This window comes from Macrosteles quadrilineatus, unplaced genomic scaffold, assembly GCF_028750875.1.
Source record: "Macrosteles quadrilineatus isolate MER2022 unplaced genomic scaffold, UCM_ALF_1.0 Scaffold_9__3_contigs__length_116548681, whole genome shotgun sequence".
In the NCBI taxonomy this organism is placed as follows: Eukaryota; Metazoa; Arthropoda; class Insecta; order Hemiptera; family Cicadellidae; genus Macrosteles; species Macrosteles quadrilineatus.
Genome location: NW_026542602.1, coordinates 53,864,087 through 53,887,776, shown reverse-complemented (window position 1 = coordinate 53,887,776; position 23,690 = coordinate 53,864,087). Strand labels below are relative to the sequence as shown.

Sequence of the window (23,690 nt, the reverse complement as noted above, 5' to 3'; positions counted from 1 at the left end):
TCTAAATTAAATGAAAACAACAAAACTAAACCATCCAATTCATATGAAATTATTTATATGAAGAAAACTATCAACTATAAGTGATTTCTTTCTTTATTATAAAGTGTTTTCAGTGTGGGCAGCTGTCTTAATTATTGAGACAGAATATGTCAACTATATTGAACACATTTCAGAAGGTGCACAAAAAAGGTTATAAAAAAACTGAGGCAATTACTTACACTGTATTCAATAATATTACTCATCAATATATTAAAACATGTGAATTATCTCACAATAAAGATAAATTGTTCAAGAAATCAACTTAAGTTTTACATATTTAATACGGCAAGTTGTGTGGTATAGAAATCGTGAGTTTGATCTTTTTCTGTGGTTGTCTTATTCAAATGCTTACTATACGTCTAACAAACCAAATTTACATTATGTTTGTGTATCGATTGACAAGAGGACACAGAAACAGTCAGAGAACAAACGATCGGGTCTACACCCTCAAACGTAGAAGGGAAAGTTTGTCTTAGAGACTTATCTCCATTACTTAGCATCTTATTTATGTGTAGTGGAGTAAGCTACACGCCAAAGAGACTATCTCAAAGCTTGGCAGCCATCCAAGGCAACATTCTTGCCGAGTTCTGTATCCACTGATAAACTTTACTGTTTAAATATTGAAGCTAGTAAAGCTGAAACATAAAAAGACCGAGGCGAAAAGGAAATTGAACACTGTCAACCAATGGAGACCTACAAGTAGAAACGAGGGAGAAGTGGCTTCAAAATAAAACTCCACAAACTTTAAAATTTATTGTCTGAGTCTGACATATAAAAGTTGCATGGCTTAGTAAAATTGGTATGCTTTACATAGTAATATTAAAATAGAAAATTAATTTTACAAACAATTTTGTATAAAAACCTGAAGGTTAAGCAAAATATCCATCCTCATTGGATTTTCACCTAAATATTTTGTTAAAAATTGCAGATTTATTCCCTAAGTTTAACGAGTATTTAGATTTTCAGTTCTGCAACAGAGAAGGTAATAAGGTACCGTTTTTGGTGAAATGTTTAGCTTAAGATGAAATAAACCAATATTGAAAAATTTGATCAAAATACATTGAACAAGCAAACTACAACACGTTAATTGTTATCAACAAGAATAACATTGGAATTCTAAATTTACAGTTTATTTTTTATCTGTAACCATTACTAATTGTACAACTTCAGCAAACTAAACTATTTGTTTTTAAGCTCTACAAATGGGAAACCTCGGTTTTTACCCCATAAAACCCCCCTGTAAAATCCTGTTTCCAAAGTCGAATCATGCCGGTTTGTGAAATGGCTTAAATGAATGTAGGTTTACATATTTGTACCAAACTTCATCAAAATCTTATGATGATTTCTCCATTTAACTTGCTAGCGGACACATATAGCCTATATGAATTTGAACGGGTGGTGTTTTTGGCCACCGAGGACATCAAAACCAAAAAGTAACTTTCGGGACCAGGTCTTACTGTGAGACCTAAAAAGCTAAAAAATATAAAAGCTTTACTTAGGCCTATAAGGAAAATTCGCTAATATTTGAGAGAACAATAATTCCTTAAGCGCTGAATAATACAAGAATGACAAAATTTAAAAAACCGACGAGCTTTATACAACAAATAGATCGATACTATTTGTTTATTTTATTTTACAAGCTATGATACTACAAGTACAAAACCAAGTAAGAGACTGCAGGGCCAGGTAGGAATGTGGTAGGTAACCTTGAACAGTGATAAGCGTTAGCAAAGGCCGTCACCGCATAATCACATGACATAACACGTAGATTATTCCATTCATATGTTTATGGTATTTGCTCGCACGTACACCTGACGCAAACAGAATGTTCAAAATGCTGTTGAATACATTTTTGATTTGTAGGAATTATTTCATTCGTATTGAATATATAAGTCAATGTCACACTGATGGTAGGCCTTTCACTAATATAATATTTAAAAAGTATTAGAAAAAAATATCTTCAGGCTGCACAGAAGATTTAAAGATTAAAAAAGCTCTTTTAAAGTAAATATATTTTTTTAAATGTAATATAGCCAAGGTAAATATTTTATAGTTTACCTGTCCTGATAAATATATATATATTTTTTTTTTAATTTTAGATTGCTGTTATTATATGGTTTTAAAGATGTCTTGGTAACTGCGGTTGGGCCTAAAATCAGCCTAAACATCTCTAATATCCTGAAAAGAATAATAGCTACCCCATGAAAAAATTATTGATCTAAATTTAAAATAATCAAAAAATTTCAACAAATTGACTTCTAGCCCCAATTCAATATTTTGTAATTTTTAACTAAAATAACTCCCAACTTAAAAGACTTTCAAAACCCTTTTCATCTTACACCAATCTGCTGTAGGCTTATAATGAATATTAAAACTGAGAACATTCCCACTATAGTGTGGAGTTCCAAATATACCCCTCCAATAATAGCCCATACCCCAACAGGAAGTGTGGGACCATAGCAGCGACGACGGTGACTGACGGATATAGCGAAGCAGAAACGTTCACTGGTGGTCCAGTATTAGCTCGCCTGCGTAGACATTCATTCAAGGAAAACTTGGCCCACTCTAACATCAACAGATTCTTGGCATAACCTCCCTCCTCGGCTAGCATCAACATGAGGCCTGACTCATATATGCTCGTGTTGTTACCGACACTTATGTACGAAACTCGACTGAGAGTCACAGTTAGAAATAACTATGACCACAATAGGTTGTGATAGGATCACTTTCGGGGGAAGAAAGTTTTTGAAACTGTTTATAACAGGCCTAAATAGTGCATGGATTTTTTAAATTGGATAATGAAGTCAAAATACAATCCATAGCAAACAGATAAATCCAATTTTAGCGAATTTTCACTAACAAGGAATAAGCTGTTTTATATGAATTATTTTAGGCCTATATTTAAGTTTAAGAATGAAGATTCAAAACTTGAAACTTAATAACAGTATTTTAAAACCTTATGGAATAAATATATTTTTAAGTAAAATAAGCAAATATTTTGAGTAAAAACCCATTTGGAAAATCAGCAAAATGTAAATTCTCTTAGCTACAACAATTGTAGTTTAAGATTAAAATACAACACAGTTCAAAAAGAAAACTCTTAGTGTGTGCTACTGCCAACATTTTATTTTTTCCTTAAATTTGTTTACGTAGTTGGATATTGCATCGAATATGCTACAGTTTACAATAAGTTTTCCATTCAGTTTTATTGTGTTAAGTATTTAGCATCTTGAAAAGAAGCCGGTCATTGGATCAGCGTACTTCTTTTAGCTTTCAAATGCAAGACAGTATGGCCAACTGTACCATATTCTGATAATTTGTACCATAATGTTACCATAGTTTGACACTCATACCATCATGTAACCACAATTTCTGTTTAGGTTGGCAATATGCAAAATCAGGCGATATTTCTAATAAAGCAGCTCATGGCTATTTCCCGTGACGTCATATCACGCCACCATCACACCACCTTTCCGAACAAGCCTAAATCCCCTCTCCTCACGTCAGTCCACACCATGTATTAGTCCCGTCAACACCGTATACCCTTTGCGGCCCTCTGAGCCCTTTTAAAATGTAACAAGTGTATTTATTACAACGCCCCATCCCTGACCCCAAAACGTACAGTATGATGACGACGTATCGTACACCAACAAACATATTAAACCTGTTAGGCTAAGCCCTCCTACTGAAATAATAGCAAGTTTTGCTCATGAGGGCAAACTACTATGAAATTAATTTACTAATTAAACAATTAATTCTTTAAGTCGATAGATTGAAAAGAATTTGCTGAGACTGTCGTTAAAAACTGGCCAACTTATCAATCATATTATTAAAATATATCGATTATTAAGAATGACTTTTTGACATGTCAACTTAATTACATGAACATACAGTATTTAGAGGGAAATAAAAGCTCTATTCCCTAGATGTTCCTCTTATGGATTGTAACAAAATCCTTAGCTCTTTACTTCAGATCCTATATATCAATGAAATGGTTTTTTTTTTTATCAGAACACCTGATTTCGAGATAAAGGCACTGAAGAAGCTAGATAGAAAAATCAACTTTTTCTGTACTCTGTGCGCTGTCTTTTGTAGGTCTATACTATGCAAAGTGGAGGGTTCTTGGTCAATATTGAAATCAGAAATGGTATTTACTTTTTATTCCATAGATAATTTACTTATAGCAAATAGATATAATAGCATACATGTAGGTATATTATTTTTCAAATAAAACATCCCTTGCACTTGAATTTTACTGATGTATATCCACATGATGTTGTTTATTTAAGTTACAGGAACTTTAAATGTAATTTACATCAAAATAGTGAATACCGAGTCTTCTAGATGAAATAAGGGCTACAGACGACAGTCATGAATTTGATGTTGGAGAGGGCGGAAACAACCAAGAAGCTAAAACTTCAGACAAATATGTCAACTATCAATATATGAAGATGATGTTGAAGAGGGTGGAAGCAACCAAGAAGCTAAATCTTTAAACAAATATGTCAACGATCAATATAGGCCCTACGCATGTGGTGATGAATACATTGCTGAAAAGATTGCTTCAGGAGGTGGAGTGCAATCGACAATGCTGAAGTTCAGGAAAAGCTGCAAACAAACCTTGACCTCCATTCAAAGAAGAGTATATAGCCTGAGAACATTAATATAGCGCTGTTAGAGAAGGTACGAGATGGTGTCAGAGATAAATCTCGCTGTTAAAGATGCCGATGTGATTTATTCAGACGTCTTCTTGGTGTCAAAAGGGCAAGCACAAATTGCCGAATATTCAATTGAAGCTCTAAAGGTATTATTTACTTATAAAATTTTAAAGGAATATGTATACGTAACTTGTACAAACATTCATCAGCAATTGCAGCAAAATCCCACATCAATATATGAAACACTGTACTTAGTACAGCCTACAGTATAATTGTTTTGTACATTTATGCAATTTGTGGAAAGTCTAAGCATCAAAATTCTGTGATAAATCATTTATATGATGACAAATTAAGACACAGATTTATATAGCAACAGATACAAGAAGTTGTAAAATGTATATTTATTTCACATACCGTAAATTGTTATTAAAGACAACCATAAGATTAACAACTTTAACAAACTATTATACTATTAATTATGCAAATTTATTATACTATTATCCAAATTATGATTTAAACAAACGCTATTTAGAAAAACAAGGTAACTTAAACAAAGATTAATATGAGTCCTAATCCCAATAAATAGAGAAATCATTGAAGTTGGGAAATTAGTGCACTCACAATTGATTTAAGAGCTTTAAAGTGCTTGCAATCAAACTCTTCAGCTTTCATAAAATCTATGGTTTTCTAGTGTTGAATATGATTTAAACAAACACTATTTAGAAAAACAAGGTAACTTAAACAAAGATTAATATGTGTCCTAATCCCAATAAATAGAGAAATCATTGAAGCTGGGAAATTAGTTCACCCGCAATTGATTTAAGAGATTTAAAGTGCTTGCTATCAATCTCTTCAGCTTTCATAAAATCTATGGTTTTCCAAATTAACTTTAATGTCATTTAGGTTTACTGGTTATTATTTTTTGGTTAGACCTGTAGGCAGAAAATTCTAAGAAGGCCATAGGGCTCGGTAGGAAGAGGTGGAATTTAACAGAAATTACGCCCTTTCAAGATCTCTGAAATTACCTCCAAATCGCCAAAAACCTGAGAATATCAGTGTCAGTTGAGTGGTGGAAAATAAGTTGGACATGACATTTGCTTTGAAAATTGTAGCCCCTCATCACCTGTCAAACAAACGGAATCGCTCAGTTGCTAACCAGCCTCACCTTAGCTTAAAAATGTATTAGTCAAGAGTGGATATCTTGGGATAGCCAACCGGAGTGTAAAAATGCCAATTGAAAACCATGAGCGTAGGCTTACTTTACTTCACCCGCAGTTCATTCCACTTGTAAAATGTCATCTGTTCTACCTTGTTTGTTGTAGTACCTGAAACCCCCCAAGTTTGGCTGTCATTGATCAAATTGCACTATTTTATTGACCCTGACAAAATATGATCTAGGCTACCGGTATAAGTTAATTGGGAGTTACTTTGATATCTAGCCTAGTCCTAAGCTTATAACCATCAACCCAAAAGCGCATTCATCTCAAAACGGCCAAAACTTTAGAATATATCATATATCTCAAGTTAAGTTGTTTAGATTTATTTTATTTTTCTGAAATAGATAGCCCAATCATCCAGTACAATCGCACACTGTTTATTGCAAGACGTAATAACTTAGTTAGGTAGCCTAGGCTAATAATATTACAACAGACCTTAGACTCCTGACAGACAGAATATTTCTGAATCAGACGACAACCGACCCAACCGACGAAAAGAGCAATTCAGTGATAATAATTATTAAAATGGTTAGGTTGAAAATATAAAAAATAGGATATATCGTGTGGATTTTTAGCAAAACTATTAAAAATCAACAGTAATTATTAAAGCTGAGGATGATTTTAGAATAAGTTGGTTTTGGATTAGCTTGGACTTATTGGCTTTGGGAACTTACTACCCTGGAAAGTTTAGAATCATAACTTAATGTACAAACACTTAAGCAGCTCATTAAGTCATTTACTCTATGAATGAAAAGGAGCAAAGGTGTTCTCTTTCTCTTTGTCTACAGTACACTATAAAAATGTAAGTCATAAAAAGTGAACAAATAAAAAGAATGGTGTCCCATAAGGCCCATGTTAAATTTTCAAGTTTGTACGTACTACGCATATTACGGCAAAAATGGATTCTTCCTGGCTTACCACTGGTCTTAAACTTATTTGCGACACAGAACTTAGTTATACCGTAAGTATAAACGTGTTTATATGTGCCAATTCCGAGATCGAAATGTAACAAATATTCAAACTTTACTCATATTAACTTATACAAGTACCGTATGGGATATTTTTACGGCAATATCTTGAGTAATATTCATCAGCGGATAAAAATAATGATATATTTGGAATCAGAAGGTAAAAAACTATAGAGGCATAATTTGATAATCTCCTTAACAGCCAGTTATCAATAAGTTTAGGCTAGGTAAGTACTTTCACTTATACAATCAACTCAATGAATTAATATCTACATAAAATCAAGGAAAATCAGTGAATTTAGTGGGCAGATGGTCTAGGAACAGTAGGCTACATCTTATTGGTCGCTCATCTAGAATAATCGATATTTTTATTCGAATGAGAGTAGGCCGTAGGAGAGTAGGAGTAGGCTTTAGGTGCTACCTAAAGTAAAGTGCAGCCAAAACCGTTCAATTAAAAAATGCTTCATTTAGAATTTCTTAAATAACGATTGACAAGAGCTTGGACTTCCAAGATCAGCTTGGAATCAGTTAATAATGAGCAAGTTAACTTAGGCCTACATAGAACTTGTCTGAGCCTATAACTTAGCCATAAGTCATTCACTGTTTTACTTCACTCTTAATAATGTAGGTTTAAAACCAGTGTCGTTGGCTACCTAACTTAGGCTACTGTAACTTAGTGGCCTATGCCTCAGTAAATTAGCCCTACTAGGTATTTAAAAGGTTAGACAAATAAGACAGGTTTAACTTGAATATAACTTGGGCTATTTCAATCTTAGCTTACCGGGAAGCCAGACAATAAGAATGATGACAATTAGACCACACAAAAGTACTACCGGTATCCTAAGATAGACAAACCTAACCTTACAAGTAATCCCTATTTAACCTTATAAGTGATTCCTAGTGTGCTGTCAGAATTCCTCGCTTAGGTCAGTGAACATTTTGATATTAAATTTGTCTAAGAAGTCACTTAAGTTAGACTACTTATTTATTTATTGCCAACGGATTTCGCCAATTTAAACAATATTGAATTACAATATTTAGGAGTTAGGTACTCATCAGTTAGGCCCTATGTGGGTTAAAATATTTAAAAGTTAGAAACCTAGGTATATTTTATTAGGCTAGGTACACCGATAAATTGAAGGACCTATGCAACCGACTAATTTGGCCTAAGTTTTTTAAGTTTAGTCAGTGAGTATGTGAACTAAACTAACTTAATTAGGTTAATAGCTCAGTAGCATTATTACCACCTCAGTGGCCCAGACTGTGTAACTGAGCTAATCAAAACATTGTAAGTTATAAATACGTAGAGATAGGTATATAGCAGGTTAATAAACTTTGCAGCTTGGGGCTAGTTTCTTAACTGGGCTAACACACACCACTTAAATCGATTGAAAATATTGATTTAATTTGTTAACCTTCATTCGATTTTCTCATTATTATCAAGTTTGGTTGGTTAGGTTAGGTTAAAACAGTTTCATTTTATAATTGATATAGTTTTGGTAAACCATAGAAAAAAATTGAATGAAGGTTTACTAATCGAATCGGTATTTTCAATGGATATTAGCATAGCCCAATTAAGAAACTGTACCCCGGCTTGGTTTATAAATATGCCAACAGTAAATAATTTCAACAAACAAAACAAATCCAAACCTAGGCTCACAAACGAAGAAACGTCAGTTCTGCTAAGGTCATTTCGAATAAGTCTTACGGCTCTGTTCTAAAAGTAAATATGAACTAAAAACAAGTAAGAGCTTTAATTGCTTCGTTTAAAAACCATTCAAGCGATATTGAATTTCATTTTAAACATATCACAAGAATAGAATGCCCAAAAACACCAAATAGAAACTCACCTTTAGCTTCTTCAGCAATGTAAAGGGGAGACGATTCCTCCTGAGTTTGTCCTGTCACTCAACTATAAGTAGTCACATTGAAAATAATACAAAATCCACTTATTTCACTACCTTAAAATGCAGACCCCTAAAAGTAACACTGTCTAGGTAGGACGCTGAAATAACTTTATAAACCCGAAACCCGAATACTGCAGAATAAACTACGCCTACAAAAGCTCCATTACTCCCTTTACTACTGTTGTTAAATGCTGCTGTAGTGTAGTGAGTGATGCTTAGTTAGATGATGCTGCTGCTGTGTCTGTGTGTATAATTTTAGCTCAGTGGTGTGTGTATAGTTCTTCTTTTTCTTTTAGAAACAGACCGACAGAAATACGCGATAAACGTTCGGCTGTTTCGAAGAGACAGTAAAAAAGTGTTCTTGGAATTTACTAGCCAATATAACCACAACTCGGCGTGAGTAGAAACAGATACTGTATAACAATATCACAACTTGCATAAATGGACGAAAAATTATTTAAATAGTAATGTATCTTAGTAATGACGGTGGTCCTTGGTCTCGCCGTAGAAGACTCTTGATGTCTGCAGTCCAGTCCTTGCTTCTCTATGGATCTGAGGTGTGGGGCACACTGCCACACTGTGGGCAGACGCGCTCAACAAGGAGGCGTACACAAGTAGAGGCTCGCACTAGTGCAGCGTCAGGTGGCACTCAGTCCACTCAGAGTCGCTTCGGCTTACCCTACGGTGTCCGAAACGGCCGTTTTGGTGATTGCTGGAGTTATCCCTGTCAAAGTCTTGGCAGTGGAGAGGAAAGCAATCTACCAGAGACAAGGCTACATCGGGAAGGACGCTTCCGCACTTTTCAGATGTGACAAGAAAGCTGGGAGAGGGAGACTCGAGGACGTTGGACTGACAGAATCATCAGACAAATCCAACTGTGGGTGGGACGGCAGCACGGTAAGGTTGACTACTATCTCAAGCAGTTCTTGTCAGTCACGGCTATGTTCAGTCGTACATGCCCTTGATGGCCAAAACGAATTCACCTGGCTGTATTTACTGCTCATGCATTCTTGACGACGCGACACACACTTTTTCCGCTGTCCTCGATGCGATATATGCTCCGCTGGGAGGCCACTCAACATCTTGGGGTGCAGTCTCTAAAAATAAAAATAAATCATTGCACACACATACGTTCAAAGCCTTCCGTACTTGATACCTTTTCAGTAACGCCATTGCAGTAATTAGAGATGTAATGAATATTCGGTTACCTACTATTCGGTATTCGGTCTATTCGGCCAATTTTTTACTATTCGGTATTCGGCCGAATACTAGTTGACATTCGGCCCAATACCGAATACTCATTTAGTTATAATTATTAGACTTTGTGCAAAAAATAATACCTTAATAAATTATTTTGAAAAGATTTTTATTATTTTAAGAACCAACATTAATTTTCAGAAGTTTGCAAATAAATAATCCAAACACAATCAATTAACCCAATCAATTAATAGTAAACTAGAGGACCCATGCTGCTCCGCAGCGTTAAAATAATATAATATCCGAGAAATAATAAAATTTATGATTTTCGATTGAGTAATTTTAAATATATATGATTGAGATGGTGATGGTGTAAAATTATGGTGCAATGCCTCTCCCCGTCACTATAACAAAGAGACAATAAGTCGTAATGACTTGTCAATGAGTCATAGCATAGCTAAACCTAGACATAAAAGAACTACAACTGGGGCAGAATATTCGGCCGCCGAATATTCGGCGCTTCGGCCTGAGACCTCACCGAATACTCGGTATTCAGTATTCGGCCAAAAGTACTATTCGTTACATCTCTAGCAGTAATCAAACTGAACATTTTAGATATTTGACCTTAATTCTTCAATTTTAGTCAAGCCTCTTTTCTTTACCTGTAGCTTATCTTACTAATATTATAAATCTGAAAGTTTGTGAGTTTGTGTGTATGTTTGTGTGTATGTTTGTGTGTGTGTTTGTGTGTTTGTTGCTCAATCACGCATAAACTACTAGACGGATTGGGCTGAAATTTGGCATGATGATAGCTCACATTCCCGATTAACATTAAAGCATATTCTTATCTCAAAAACCCTTTCGGGCTCCGCCCCAGTGGCTCTGTAGTTCCCCATGTTAATCTTATGATTTTTCATATTTAAAAGGAATTAATGAATCTTAACAGCTGTTTCAATTAAACAAGTTGGTTCTGTTCTATGATGTGCAATAGCATAAAAGTTACAAGGATTACCAACAGGGTGCAGCACTATTAATTTTTTTTAATTTATGACAACAGCTAATTTCCAACCAAAAGGTGAGTGAGCGTAGCGAACGAACTTCAACCTGGAGGCGAGTTAGCGTAGCGAACGAGCTAACCTGAAGGCAAGTGAGCGCAGCGAACGAGCTCCAACCTAAAGGTGAGTGAGCGTAGCGAACGAACTTCAACCAGGACGTGAATGAGCCATGCGAATACTTATGAAGTTAAACGGGGCGAAGCCCGCGGGTACAGCTAGTTATTATATAAATTACAATGTAAGCTAAAAGCAAAATTCCACAAAATGTCTACTTTCTTTAACCAAACATAAACATCTTATAACTCACAAATCAACAGAATGCAAAAATACCATCAAAAATCCTTTCAAGTAAATAAGTAAACTGCTCTTAATAGATTGACCAGCTATTTCATTTAATTGATTGAAATAATGTAAACTTCGAAAGCATGTAAGGTTCCCTTTGGGGCAGCCTTTGAGGCAGAACCTTAGGGAATTTGTTCATACCCATGTTCATACCAATACTTCTGTATGGCGTGTGCCAACCCCCCCCCCTTAAAAAATCGCCTATGATATTATTGTACAGGTGTTCGGAAAGATGCGAACAAGGAAACTTGAAAACATGGAATGGACAAAATATATATTATGTGAGCCAAGTGTGAACGAAATGAGGGTAACTAGGCTCTCTGAACGACTCTTTAAATCAGTTCGTTCTTTTTCTGTTTCAAATTATGGTTTGCTATTCATGTTTAAATAAATCTGTACTTTTTTCAAATATTGATTCTTTTTTTAAAGAATTCGTTTATATTTGTTATAATATATAAAAATTGGATTTATATCCAAATTAAAACAGCCAGAAAACATAGAAGAGGAAGGATACAGGTCAAGATTACGGATCTTGGATAGGTTTAAAAGAAGGCATGGATTAGTGGTTTTCATGGGTTTCACTGACGGTAAATATGGACTTTTAGATAAATTTCATTTCATTTCATTTCATTTATTCATTTAACGGTTACAACCAATACAGTTAAATACATTGTTGTGCATGCTTAATAGTAACAAATAAACTGATCAAGAGTGAATACATGGACGGCTGTTCAATTATGTTAATACTCTAAAATAAATAAAAGCATAGACAAAAACAATTAAATATTTATAACTATAATTGGCCGGCGTTTTAGCCGTGACTTTGAACAGTGCCCATTATAGATTAAACACACTCCCTTACGCATAATCTACACAATCCGTAAAAAACAGAGGAACTATTGTTAGAATGACTTAAATATTTTAAAAACTTCTAAAATGCATAGATTCGTTTTTTTTTCATAAGGGTTTTTATATAATTAACTGAAGGATTGGTTATGGCATAGATAAAACATACATGGTTAGTTTATGGTTATAGCAATTATTGTTGATGTATTTTTTATAGTACCGCCATTTTAACAATTTATTTATTCTTTCTCTTTGGGGACCTAATGAAGATTGCCAATGCCATCTGCAATGCCGTTCTGTCTGACACTGACTATGGATGGAAGTTCATTAGTCTTGTAATCCTTGTAATTTTGTGTCTACTGAAACGTAAAACTCGGGCTAGTGATTAAATCCTAATTTTAGTTATATGTTTTGCCCTTTGATTCTGTGTAAAAGTGAATATTGTGTGCATTTGTGATGGCTAGCCACCAATTCTCTCGGGTTGCAAAACGTATTTGTTAATAATTGTTTTCATTTGTTCTAAACTTGACAGACAGCTATGACTTTTTGTCCACATATTTAGTCCTAGTCTAGCCTTTAACCTTGTAGACGATGCCTATGCGGGTGGTTAACCCGGAAATAAGGTCTACATTTATAGGTGATTCAATTTATTTTTGACAAGAAACATTACTTGAAATAAGTGAATAACTTAAACAGCCTTAAGATGGGTGATGACTCCCCTGCTCAGATCCTCATGAAAAAGGGAAGAAGGGGTGCTGCAGCACATGTACACGCTGATTGTGCAAATAATACGTCATCTGGTGTATTAGGTGAAATTTTAGATATTCTTTTAAACCCTTCAAAAAATATTGATGAGTGGGAGACACTTGATTGGATAAAATGGCTTATGGCTGGTGGGAGAACACCTGATGAATTTTCCTCTATAGGTAAGCTTAGACTCCTCAATCATTGCTAACTTGATTTGTTTCAATGCTAAGTCACTCTTTAATAACTTATGTAGGCTAACAGTCTATAACTTAGTACCGGGTAGGCCTAACTTCGGATAAGTTATCAATAAACTTAGGCCTACTTAAGTAAGGTCAATCATCAATGTTCACCACTGATGGTGAGGCTAGTTACACCGTCGGTATCAACCTTTGATGTAACTCACTGATAACATTGTTGCAATAAGTCATAAGTCGTTTATTCAGCAAAATTAACATAAAATGCATTAGGCCTAGCTACCGGTACGTCAACAAATCAAAATAAAATACAATATTTAACTTACATAACAATAAAACTCTCTTGTATAAATTAAAACTGTCAACTATGCTACTATATTTACACTACCAGTTCTAGGGCAAAGAAATTCACAAACGCTGCAGAAGGCATTATCCAGCAAAAAATTCTTTAGTTTTTTCTGAAATCTATTTAAATCCTGTTCGGTCTTTAGGGAAGGAGGAAGGTCATTGAATAGCTTGACGGCATTGTATTGAAAATTCTTTTGGACGAATGACGTTGAGTGTATAGGAATTGCAAGGTCGGGAGAATTACGAAATGGATAGGCTATCTATTGTTGAGCTGTGAACAAAAAGAAGAAATATTTTTTCTGGTGAAGGATATTGTTTCAAAAATGTATGGATTGAAAGGTTAGAATTCAGAATTTTTTTAAATGTCTTTAAGCAGGACTGACGTTTGGGTAGGGAAAATATAATGCGGATGGCTTTCAATTGTTGTCGGAAAAGAAACTTCGTCTTTTCACTTTCACTACCCCAGACAGGGACAGCATAGGATAAATATGGATATACAAGACCAATAAGGAGACAGGAGGACTTCTGAATTTACTGTTTGGCTAAGCATACGAAGCATGGAAATACCAACTGATATTTTTGTTGTGACATGTTTGATATGTTTGTGGTAGTTAAGATTTTCATCAAGGACCACACCAAGGAACTTAACCTCTTGACAGGGATGGATCTCATTTTCACCCAACAGTAAGCTAAATGTTCCTTGGTTTTTTTTTTGTTTGATGATTTGAAATGCTAAATTGGAGAAGTTGGGTTTTTTTGCATTTAGGACAAGATGATTATCTTCACACCATTGAAGCAGGCTATAAGATTCAAGAAATTTTGATTGTTCAAGTGTTTCTGTGGAATGACTGGATACAGTAAGAGATGTATCATCGGCAAACAGACAAATGTTTGCCTTGTTTGCGCAAGTGGGCAAGTTGATTTTAAATAGAAGGAATAAGGTCGGTCCGAGGACGGAACCCTGGGGCACACCTCTCGTGACTGAGGCGTCAGCAGAACGATGATACTTTAGAAGACCTGTTTCATCGATGGTAGGGATTGCTACATACTGCTTTCTTCCTTCAGGGTATGATGCGAACCAATCAAGAGCAATGCCTCTAATGTCAGCATCATGCATTTTTCCCAGAAGTAGACCATGGTCAACTAAGTCAAAAGCACGACTCAAGTCAATGAACATGCCAGCCACAGACTGTCCCGAATCAATATATTTGACTACTTTATTTATGAGGCTGAGTATGGCCTTTGTTGTGGAACTCTTCTTTACAAAGCCGTACTGTTTTCCAACTAATATATTGTGTTTCTCTAGGAAATCACACAGCCTACTAATTACTGCTTTCTCAAAAACCTTTGAGAACGTCAAAACTAGACTTACAGGCCTGTAGTTATGGCAAGAACTTCTATCTCCGCTCTTAAAGATTGGCCCTACCAAAGACAATTTTAGCTGGCTAGGAAACTTTCCCTCAGAAAACGAGCTAGGCCTATTTATTATAGGGGTTAGTTGTTTACCATTCGATACTAAAGAAACTAAACCACACATGACGACGTGAAAGCAAAATCTTAATTACAATAACTTATACAATACCTACTTATGGAATAGATGCTAAAATTCAAGATTGGTTATTGTTCAACGTCAACCATCAATTTATCAGTAAGTTACGGTCTCCTACGGTAACTTAATAAGCTTTTCCTCAAGTTAACCTGTTGAGTTGTATCTAAGTTTTAGCTGTTGTTGATAAACACATGACCGCTTCAAAATAAGATTATTTTGCAAACTGATTCAGATAACTTAGAACTAGTGGTTCCCAAACTTTGGGTTGCGACCCACAGTGGGAGCATTTTCGTTAGGTTGCGGGAAGGGATAAACATTAAACATTTTTTTTATCCAGACTCATAATTTTTCACTAGGTACTCATACAGTCGGGTGAGTCGGAATAGTACCTAGCAGGTACCGTAGCTTAATACTTTAATACTTTTCGATGAAATGGCGACCATACAAAGTAGGTAGGCCTAGGCTATTTTAAGCCAAGTATGAATGGAGATGAGTGTAGGATGAGTGGCGCGATCTTGTAGTCTTGTTAGTGACTAAGGCCGACACAGCTGTTAATTAATAGCCCATACAGCTTGGGACGGGACAGCACATAAAAATGTTTTGAGTAGCCTACTATATTAACAATTCAGTGTGATTTAATGATTTTTATCTTTTAATTAGGGATGTCCAAATACCGAATGTTTGGTACAAACACGTGTAAACCTACATATTCGAACGAGTTCGCGAACCAGCATAATCGGACCATGGGATCAGGGGTTTATGGGGGGTTTTATGGGGTAAAAATGGGTTTTTCTCATTTTTGACCCTAAAAACTTTAAATTTCTAAATTTCTCTCTAGACCATTTTGAAGAGCTTAAAAAAACAAATGATTTAGTATATTGAAGTGTTTTTGAATGTTCATTGACTGCGGAGAAAATTAAAAAAATTGTAAATTTAAAATTCCCATGTTATTCTTATGGAGAATAAATAAACTGTTCTAGTTTGCTTGTTTATGGATATATTTTAATCAAATTTGGCAATTTGGTATATTTCATACTAAGCTATCAATATTTCAATTGAAAAAGCACACCTATAAATTTTCAGATTTATTTCCTATTTAAATAACATTAATTTTAGTGAGTAGTTAGGTTTGCTGCTACGGAGAAGATGTTGATCTTCTCCGTAGCAGCAAACCTAACTACTCACTAAAATTAATGTTATTTAAATAGGAAATAAATCTGAAAATTTATAGGGAATATTTTAGTAGAAATCAAGCCGGGTAAATGGAAATTCGCTTAGTATGCAGGTTTGCTGCGACGGGGGTATATTGACATTCAGTGTAAAGTTAAATGTTGAAGTTTTTTCTTTATGCAGTTTGCTTTAAAATGATACAAGCAGACTCTCAATCCAGTCTAGGTGGCTGGGTAGCTGTCACTTTATGGCCAAATTAGTCGTTAGAGTTGGCAGTTTGGCCAAACAGTTGGCCACCCTGTCATGTTGGATTCACTCCATTTGGCTTCTCTTTTGAGTCAATAAGAACAATGCTCAAGCTTGAACTACACACTGCTTCATCATATTTTTATAGTTTCCTTTATAACAGCTCTTCAATAAACATATGCTTTTTAAGACCTCAGATGTTACTGTAAAACTGTCTCAACTGTGAATTGTTTTTTTATTGGTACATTTTTTGACTGCTAGTTTTATTTAATGTCCTAAATAATTAACATTTTATTTTGCATTGTAAACTAGATATTACCAGAATGCTTGATATAATTACTGGAGTTAAACAACAAATGGTTACTTACCATGTCATATTAGGACTAAAATAGCAACAGTTTCAGAGCCTCTTCATCTAACAAAGCCATGAACTCTTCCCTTCCTTCACATCTCAACCATAGTTTGATGAAAACCAAAATATTATTTGGTAACTTTAATAAAACATAACTAATAGATCTAGAATTTAGCCTTTAGTTTATCTTCCAAGTAAAGAAAATGTATTTTTGTAGAATAATTATATGAATGCATTTGAAATCCATCAAACATTCATAGAATAGGGTAAAAACGCACTCTATTATTTTAAATAAGTAGGCATACAGTTAAAGAAAAAATGGTCATACTTCATAATGTCTTATGTTGTTCTTAATGTTATTTCTTTGTCGTAACTTATGTCCTTTGTTTTATGTATTCTTCATTTTATAACCATTCATTTTATCTTGTAAGCGAAGGCCCAAACTGCAATTTGGTTTATCTACTTTTTGGCCAGCATAACTAGCCTACTTACACTAGTTATTGTATTCCAAAGACTAAAAAAAGTACATCCCAATGCAAGTAGGCTTCTGTATTTTTTCCTAGGACGCTAAGCTAAGATTGTTTTTTTACATTACCTCAGGCAAGACTTAGGGGTTGCAGCATTTTAACTTAGATAAAATTGCTGATTTGAACCTGGGACCTCAGGGACAAGTCCCTTGCTCTACCACTAGACTAACTGGCTCTGTATTCGAAATTTGTTAGCAGCAGAAAATAAAAGCAATATTTTCATATTGCGAACTTATTATTTGACCAAGTATACCATCTCTGTTGCTCACAAGACTTTGTTGTACAGTGAGGAGGTACGACAACGCCACCACCTGTGGATTGGTATGGACAGCCAACTTTGTCGCCTACAGATGTCGCACGTGCGGAATCTCACCTTGCATGTCACTCTGCGCGGAGTGTTTTCAGAAGGGTGATCATGACGGTCACGACTTCAACATGTTCCGCAGTCAGGCGGGCGGTGCTTGCGACTGCGGCGACACTTCCGTCATGAAGGAGACCGGGTGAGTTTTCATAAAAATCTGAATTAATTATTGAAATTTGCTACGGTGATAGAGAACAAGTGGTATTTTGTGGGTGTTACATCACTTTGACGTTTTGATAATTTGTCAGTGATTTCAACAAGGCGTTATTGCTTTTTTGCCTCTTTTGGTCAATTACTCCTACACGTACAGTTTCTCATGTTGGACATATTCTGCCTTCATTGGGAGTTTAAGTTTTTTTTTCAACTGCCAATTTTTTACCGGTACTGCTAGGGACTGATTAAGGACCTAGGCTGCCTTATAGCTGAAGGAAATGTCCAAAATAATTGTTTAATACATCTGATACACACCTTTGCCTAAACTGGATGGTTAAAATGTTTCTACAAAAATGTATTTGTTCGATTTAATAATTTTATAAAATAAAATGTTTTTGCCCAGTTCACCTAATTTACGTTTACCGTTTTGGTAATTTCTAAAGGAACACTGAACACTAATCAAGTCAATCAAAAAGGCAGCCCAATATAAACATTTATCATAAGAATCTTATACATTTTTTATGAAGGGGCAATCTGGCACATTCAGTAGGGCCTAGTATTTATCTGTTTTAACTATCCCTTTCGATATCATGATTGTGAAATAAAACCAACCGCAGTGTGCTAGTCTATCAAAATTATTGTTGATAAGAGAAATCAATTAATAGCTCTCTATCCCTTCTAGTGATTACTAACAAAAACTAACTCAACAAGCAGTAAATACAGTTTTAAGAACATGAAAAATCAATGAATAATTGTAGGCCTACATATTAAAACTTCGTTTTGTTGATTTTGTTAATTTTTATTACAAATAGAACAAAGCTATCTTTTTTGTAGCCAAAATAAACACTGTATTATTAAGACATTGTTTTAAATTAATTTTTCCTACACACCGTAGTAATACATAAGCTATTTTTAGCATTTGATGGGTTAACCGAAAAATCGGTTATCGGAAATGGCTCTCCCCCCTTTATTTCGGTTAATCGGGGTTCTACTGCACTCTAAAATATAAATGAAACTCCTGACACTGATATTTAAAACATGAGTACATATTAGATTTAAACACTTATGATGATTAATATGATGGCTAATGATTAATATTTATTGGAGTTTAGGAAATACCTATGTAACTGTATTGTACATTGATCTAGCATTAGTGATACCTGAATTTCAGTTCAGAATATAAATTACTTGTTTCATCAATGTTTGAGGTGATCCGTTTGCATCATTGCGGTTAGCTTGTGTTTAAATAGTGTTATAAACAATAATAATGACCTCAAAAATCTCAGCAGTTCAAAATCAATTTGCCAAAACCTTTGAATCTCAAAACTGGCCGATCGAATATCAAAACCGAAACTTTTGATAGCTTTGATGGTTTAGAGATTTGAGATTCGGTTTTGACACATCACTTTCTCATCTTCTCTTCTTTCTCTTCTAAGAATGACAAATGCATTACTCTATGGTTGTTGCAGATTCTGTGATAGACACGGGCCCCAGGCCCAAGTCAACAAGCCCTGTGTGCCATCCGACCTCATGTGCACTTCTGAAGCCATCATGCCTCGGCTGATTCTGCGACTGATACAGCATCTGCGCGAGAACAGGTTAGTGGCATTCAGTTGATAGAATTGATATCTGTTTTCGGTATCTCTGGATGATTTGTTGTATCTACTGTATTTGTTATTTGTTCGTAATTTATGTAACTATCCCACAAAAATAGACACTTGTTACTTGACATTGAGCTTTTGACAAGGTGTTATTTAAAAAAAAAATATTACAGTAGCCTATATGAAACATATGAACGGTGTTTTTGACCATTATTGACAATCATCTTTTCAAATTGAGAATGGCATGTTCCTTGATTGTCGGGGATCGATGCCATCACCTCCCCTCCTTGCTGTGTGTAGGTGTGTAAGAATAACTTGCATCATCCAGTACACAGCCTACACACAGCAAGAGTTATAGGAATTGGTCCAAAAACACCGTTAAATCAGGTTGAACGGGTATAAATGAAAGCTCTTTGGTTAGATTTTTTAGGACTGTGGATGTTAAAAGAGTTGTAATTCACTTAATTTTTAAGCATTTTAATTTATTTGGATTATTTTTTAGAAGTGGTATGTAATGTTATAAAATGTCTTTGGGAACAGAAAATTGCTCATATTCACGTTAGTGAAAAGGATTTCTTGGAATATATGACTGGTTTGGACCGTCCAAATTAGCTCTTACCTCTAATTTGGCGGTAAGAGTTTTAGCTTCGGGAAGAAATTTAATATTGTAGACCTTCCCTGCTGGGATACATAACGAATGACTCTCTTGTTTTTTTCTTTTGTTCAATGTCAAGTTTTGAGTCTTGTCATTAATTTAACTTATTTTTTTGGAAACTTATTGCCTATAAAACTTGATAAATGATACAAGGGTGCATTCCTCACAAAATTGAAGTCTTCAACTAAGGTTTTTGTGGTACTTGCAGTATTTAACAATCTCATTTACCTTAACTTTAAGGTAAATCTCTTTATTTTCTACTCGTTTCTCTTTTTGAAAATTTTCAATTAAGGTCAGTTTTTTAACATTTTGTTTGCCAATAGGTATATCTTTGATGAATAGATCGTTGTTACCAACCACTTATGTTGTGTTGCAGCAAGTCGGCTTTACATGACGCCCACATAGTAGCCATCATGGAGGCTGATAACTTCCTGACAATGCTGCATGAGTTCAGTGCGATGGGAGCTGCCATGAGGAGAGTTATGACGGCTGCTCTCACAAACCCTCAGGTAACAGAACACTGTATTTTCTACATCGGTAGTTTTGTTGGGAAGTAAGGTACAGAGAAAACTGGCTTATAGGACAACCGTGCGATTGTTGGAAATATACCTGTGCCGAGCAAGGAAGAGCCTGAACAGTGAGCACTGTACAGAAATTTCTATCACACAGGGGTTTTCTCCACCGTGAGCATTATAGTACTTAAGGACGGTGATGGACTTTCCCCTAGACACCAGCGAATAGTGCTAGAAACCACTTAAGTGTACCATTGGATATTTCCTCTGTACCTTACTTCTCTGTGATTGTACAATTTTAGATTGTATCATAAATATGAGAAGTACACCCACTTTGGACAATACAAGTACACTTTTATTCTATTTTATATTGTTTTGACAAGAAGTTCCTTGTCCAGCCACTTTTAATCTTATTAAATGTTTGTCTCCTGTCAAAGTAGTTTATGCAACTCGTAAAGATAGTCATTACGACACAACCAAAAATTTAAGGCACAAGCTTTGGCGAATACCTTCTACGAGTGTTGTAAAGGGTTATTAAACAAGTAGCTTACACTACTTTACTTAACACCGTTCACAACTGTTGGTTAGAAAATCGTAGATCAAAAATTGAATTGTCCGTTACCAGGTGATACTGATAAGTTGGCGTTCCAAGCATCACTATTTTACTTCTTTTCTCTCAATCCTTTTAAAAGCCCACTGGTCTGTTACTTTACCACACTAGTGTTGTAAATTGAATCTTTTTGATTCTATAAATTGAATTGAAAAGGTTAGTTTTACGGAAGTTAAACGGTTGTAGGTAAAGGTAAATTTTAGTGCTTTGGTGTTATCGTAACGAGAAGGCAGGACCAACCCTTTAAAATGTTAGTTGCATATTGATGGTTTTAAACAAGACCCAGCTGTCATTGATCATTGGGTTTTTAGGAAATGACCTTGGTAAAAAACCCAGCTGATCTTGGTCAGAAATATAGTTATCCATACACATACACATGGATGAATGGATCCAATAGGAATGGATGGATTGATGAATGGAACGTATTGAACACATGAATACATCCATTAAACGCCCATCCTTAACTTATTTTCACCTTAAAATGTGTACCCTTTTACTTCTTAAAAAAATCTTTGAAGTGTTGCATGAATCTAATCTAATACAAGAGAGCATGCAATAATTCTGGAATTTTATGTTTTTATTTGGGTAAAAATTTTGGATAAATAACCAAAAAAAAAATGAAAAAAAAAATGAATTCCCTCTCCGTATAGAAAACAGTGTTAGATTTGGATTGGACCTAGAATTGTGTATTGAAATGACAAGTCAAATTTTTCATCATTCGTGACCAAGCAACAAATCTTGATAAACAAAATTACGGCTATCGGGCCATTAAATTTAGATTAGAGTCCAGTTTAATCCTTTAAACACAAAATATCCAAGCTACAGTTAAACAATTTCCCCAAGCACTGTTTGAATCTACACATTTTCTTTTAATATATATTTCTATTTTTCTTCTTTCTTCCAAGTAATTACTTGGACTAATAGTAATTGTCACTAATAGTTCTACTGAACGATTTCTGTATTCAATCTTTTATTTTATAATCCTCTGCCAATAGAATAGATTATTTGGTAATACAATTCCTATTCAAAGTAAATCTTTATCGAAAACTTTCTGAGGTATCAAAATACAAACAAGGAAAAATTGAATCTAATCAATACAAACATGTGTTTGAATCTTCTTATACAGCTATTGATTAAAGCTGAGAGTTGACTGAATTGATTGGAACCGGGGTTGTTTTGGGTTATCACGTTGTTTGGATAATCAACCAGCAAAATTATTTTTTCTTTTAATATCTAGGAATACTTTTAAATGTCATAATTCATATGGAATATAAACACAATTAATTATGATAATTATTTTATCTTCAATTTTACTGCCTTAACCGTATTGTCACAAGTACCCTAATAAATAAAACAGGGTACCAATTTAATTTTTTCTAGGGTAATTTTAAAACAATAACAAATAAGAAGATATATAATAATTTACATTTTAGCGAATTTCCCATATAGGGAATAAGCTATTACCGTAGTACTCATGGTAAGACCTGGACCCGGGACCGATTTACTTTTTCGTTTTGAGGTCCCTAGAGACCAAAAACACCATCCGTTCAAATTCATATATATATGTGTCCGTTAGCGCGATAACTCGAGCAAAAATCATCCGATTTTGATGAAATTTGGCACAAACGTGTAAACCTACGTTTATTCGAACGAGTTCGCGAACCAGCATGATCGGACTATGGGAACAGGTGTTTATGGGGGGTTTTATGGGAAAAAAATTGGTTTTTCCCATTTTTTACCCTAAAAACTAAAAATTTAGCATTTTCTTTCCAAACCATTTTGTAGAGATTAAAAAAACAAATAATTTAGTGTATTGAAGCGTTATAATGCGCCTAATGGTTACAGAGAAAATTCCAAAAAACTGTAAATTTAAAATTCCCATGTTATTCTTATGGAGAATAAGTAAACTGTTGTAGTTTGCTTGTTTATGGTCATATTTTGATCAAATTTTGAAAATGCATTCATTTCATACTAAACTATTAACATTTTACAAAAAAAAACACCTTTTTACCCTCCCTGTTGCAGCAAACCTAAATAGGTACTCGTTAAACTAATGTTATTTAAATAGGGAATAAATTTGATATTTTTAAAGAGACATTTTAGTGTAAATCGAATCAGGCAAATGGAAATTCGCTTAGTCTGCAGGTTTGCTGCGGCGGGGGTATTTTCCATCCAACGATAAAATTGTAAATGGACTAGACTCTTTTCTAATTTTTTTACACTTTGGAAGTGTATTATTTTTGTTCAGTTGATGTTTTGTCAATTGTTGTCAGCATTATTTTAGTTACAAAGATTAAATACATACATGTACATTTGGTTTTCGTTAATAAGTGATGGAAATTCCTTTTCTGAATATAGGTTAGAAAGATTATACAACATATTGCTTGTTCAAGTAGTTATACTTTTTAAAAGTTATTTATGGGTTTGGACCAATTT

General features: G+C 34.6%; 2 protein-coding genes across 4 annotated transcripts in view; one reads left to right on the top strand and one right to left on the bottom strand.

Moving 5' to 3' along the window:
* LOC129002551 (SNF-related serine/threonine-protein kinase-like) overlaps positions 1-8,980 on the bottom strand; it is a 47,698-nt gene extending 38,718 nt beyond the window's left edge. For both annotated transcript variants that reach the window (XR_008491587.1, XM_054430433.1), the window contains exon 1: positions 8,733-8,980. The gene's annotated coding sequence lies outside the window, so the exon portion shown is untranslated. The remainder of the gene's footprint in view (positions 1-8,732) is intronic.
* Positions 8,981-12,541: 3,561 nt separating this feature from the next.
* LOC129004332 (E3 ubiquitin-protein ligase Ubr3-like) overlaps positions 12,542-23,690 on the top strand; it is a 77,118-nt gene continuing 65,969 nt past the window's right edge. For both annotated transcript variants that reach the window (XM_054432886.1, XM_054432885.1), the window contains exons 1-4: positions 12,542-13,155; positions 17,649-17,862; positions 19,346-19,474; positions 20,509-20,641. In XM_054432886.1, the coding sequence (XP_054288861.1) occupies positions 12,933-13,155; positions 17,649-17,862; positions 19,346-19,474; positions 20,509-20,641 (699 nt within the window). In that variant the 5' untranslated portion in view covers positions 12,542-12,932. The remainder of the gene's footprint in view (positions 13,156-17,648; positions 17,863-19,345; positions 19,475-20,508; positions 20,642-23,690) is intronic.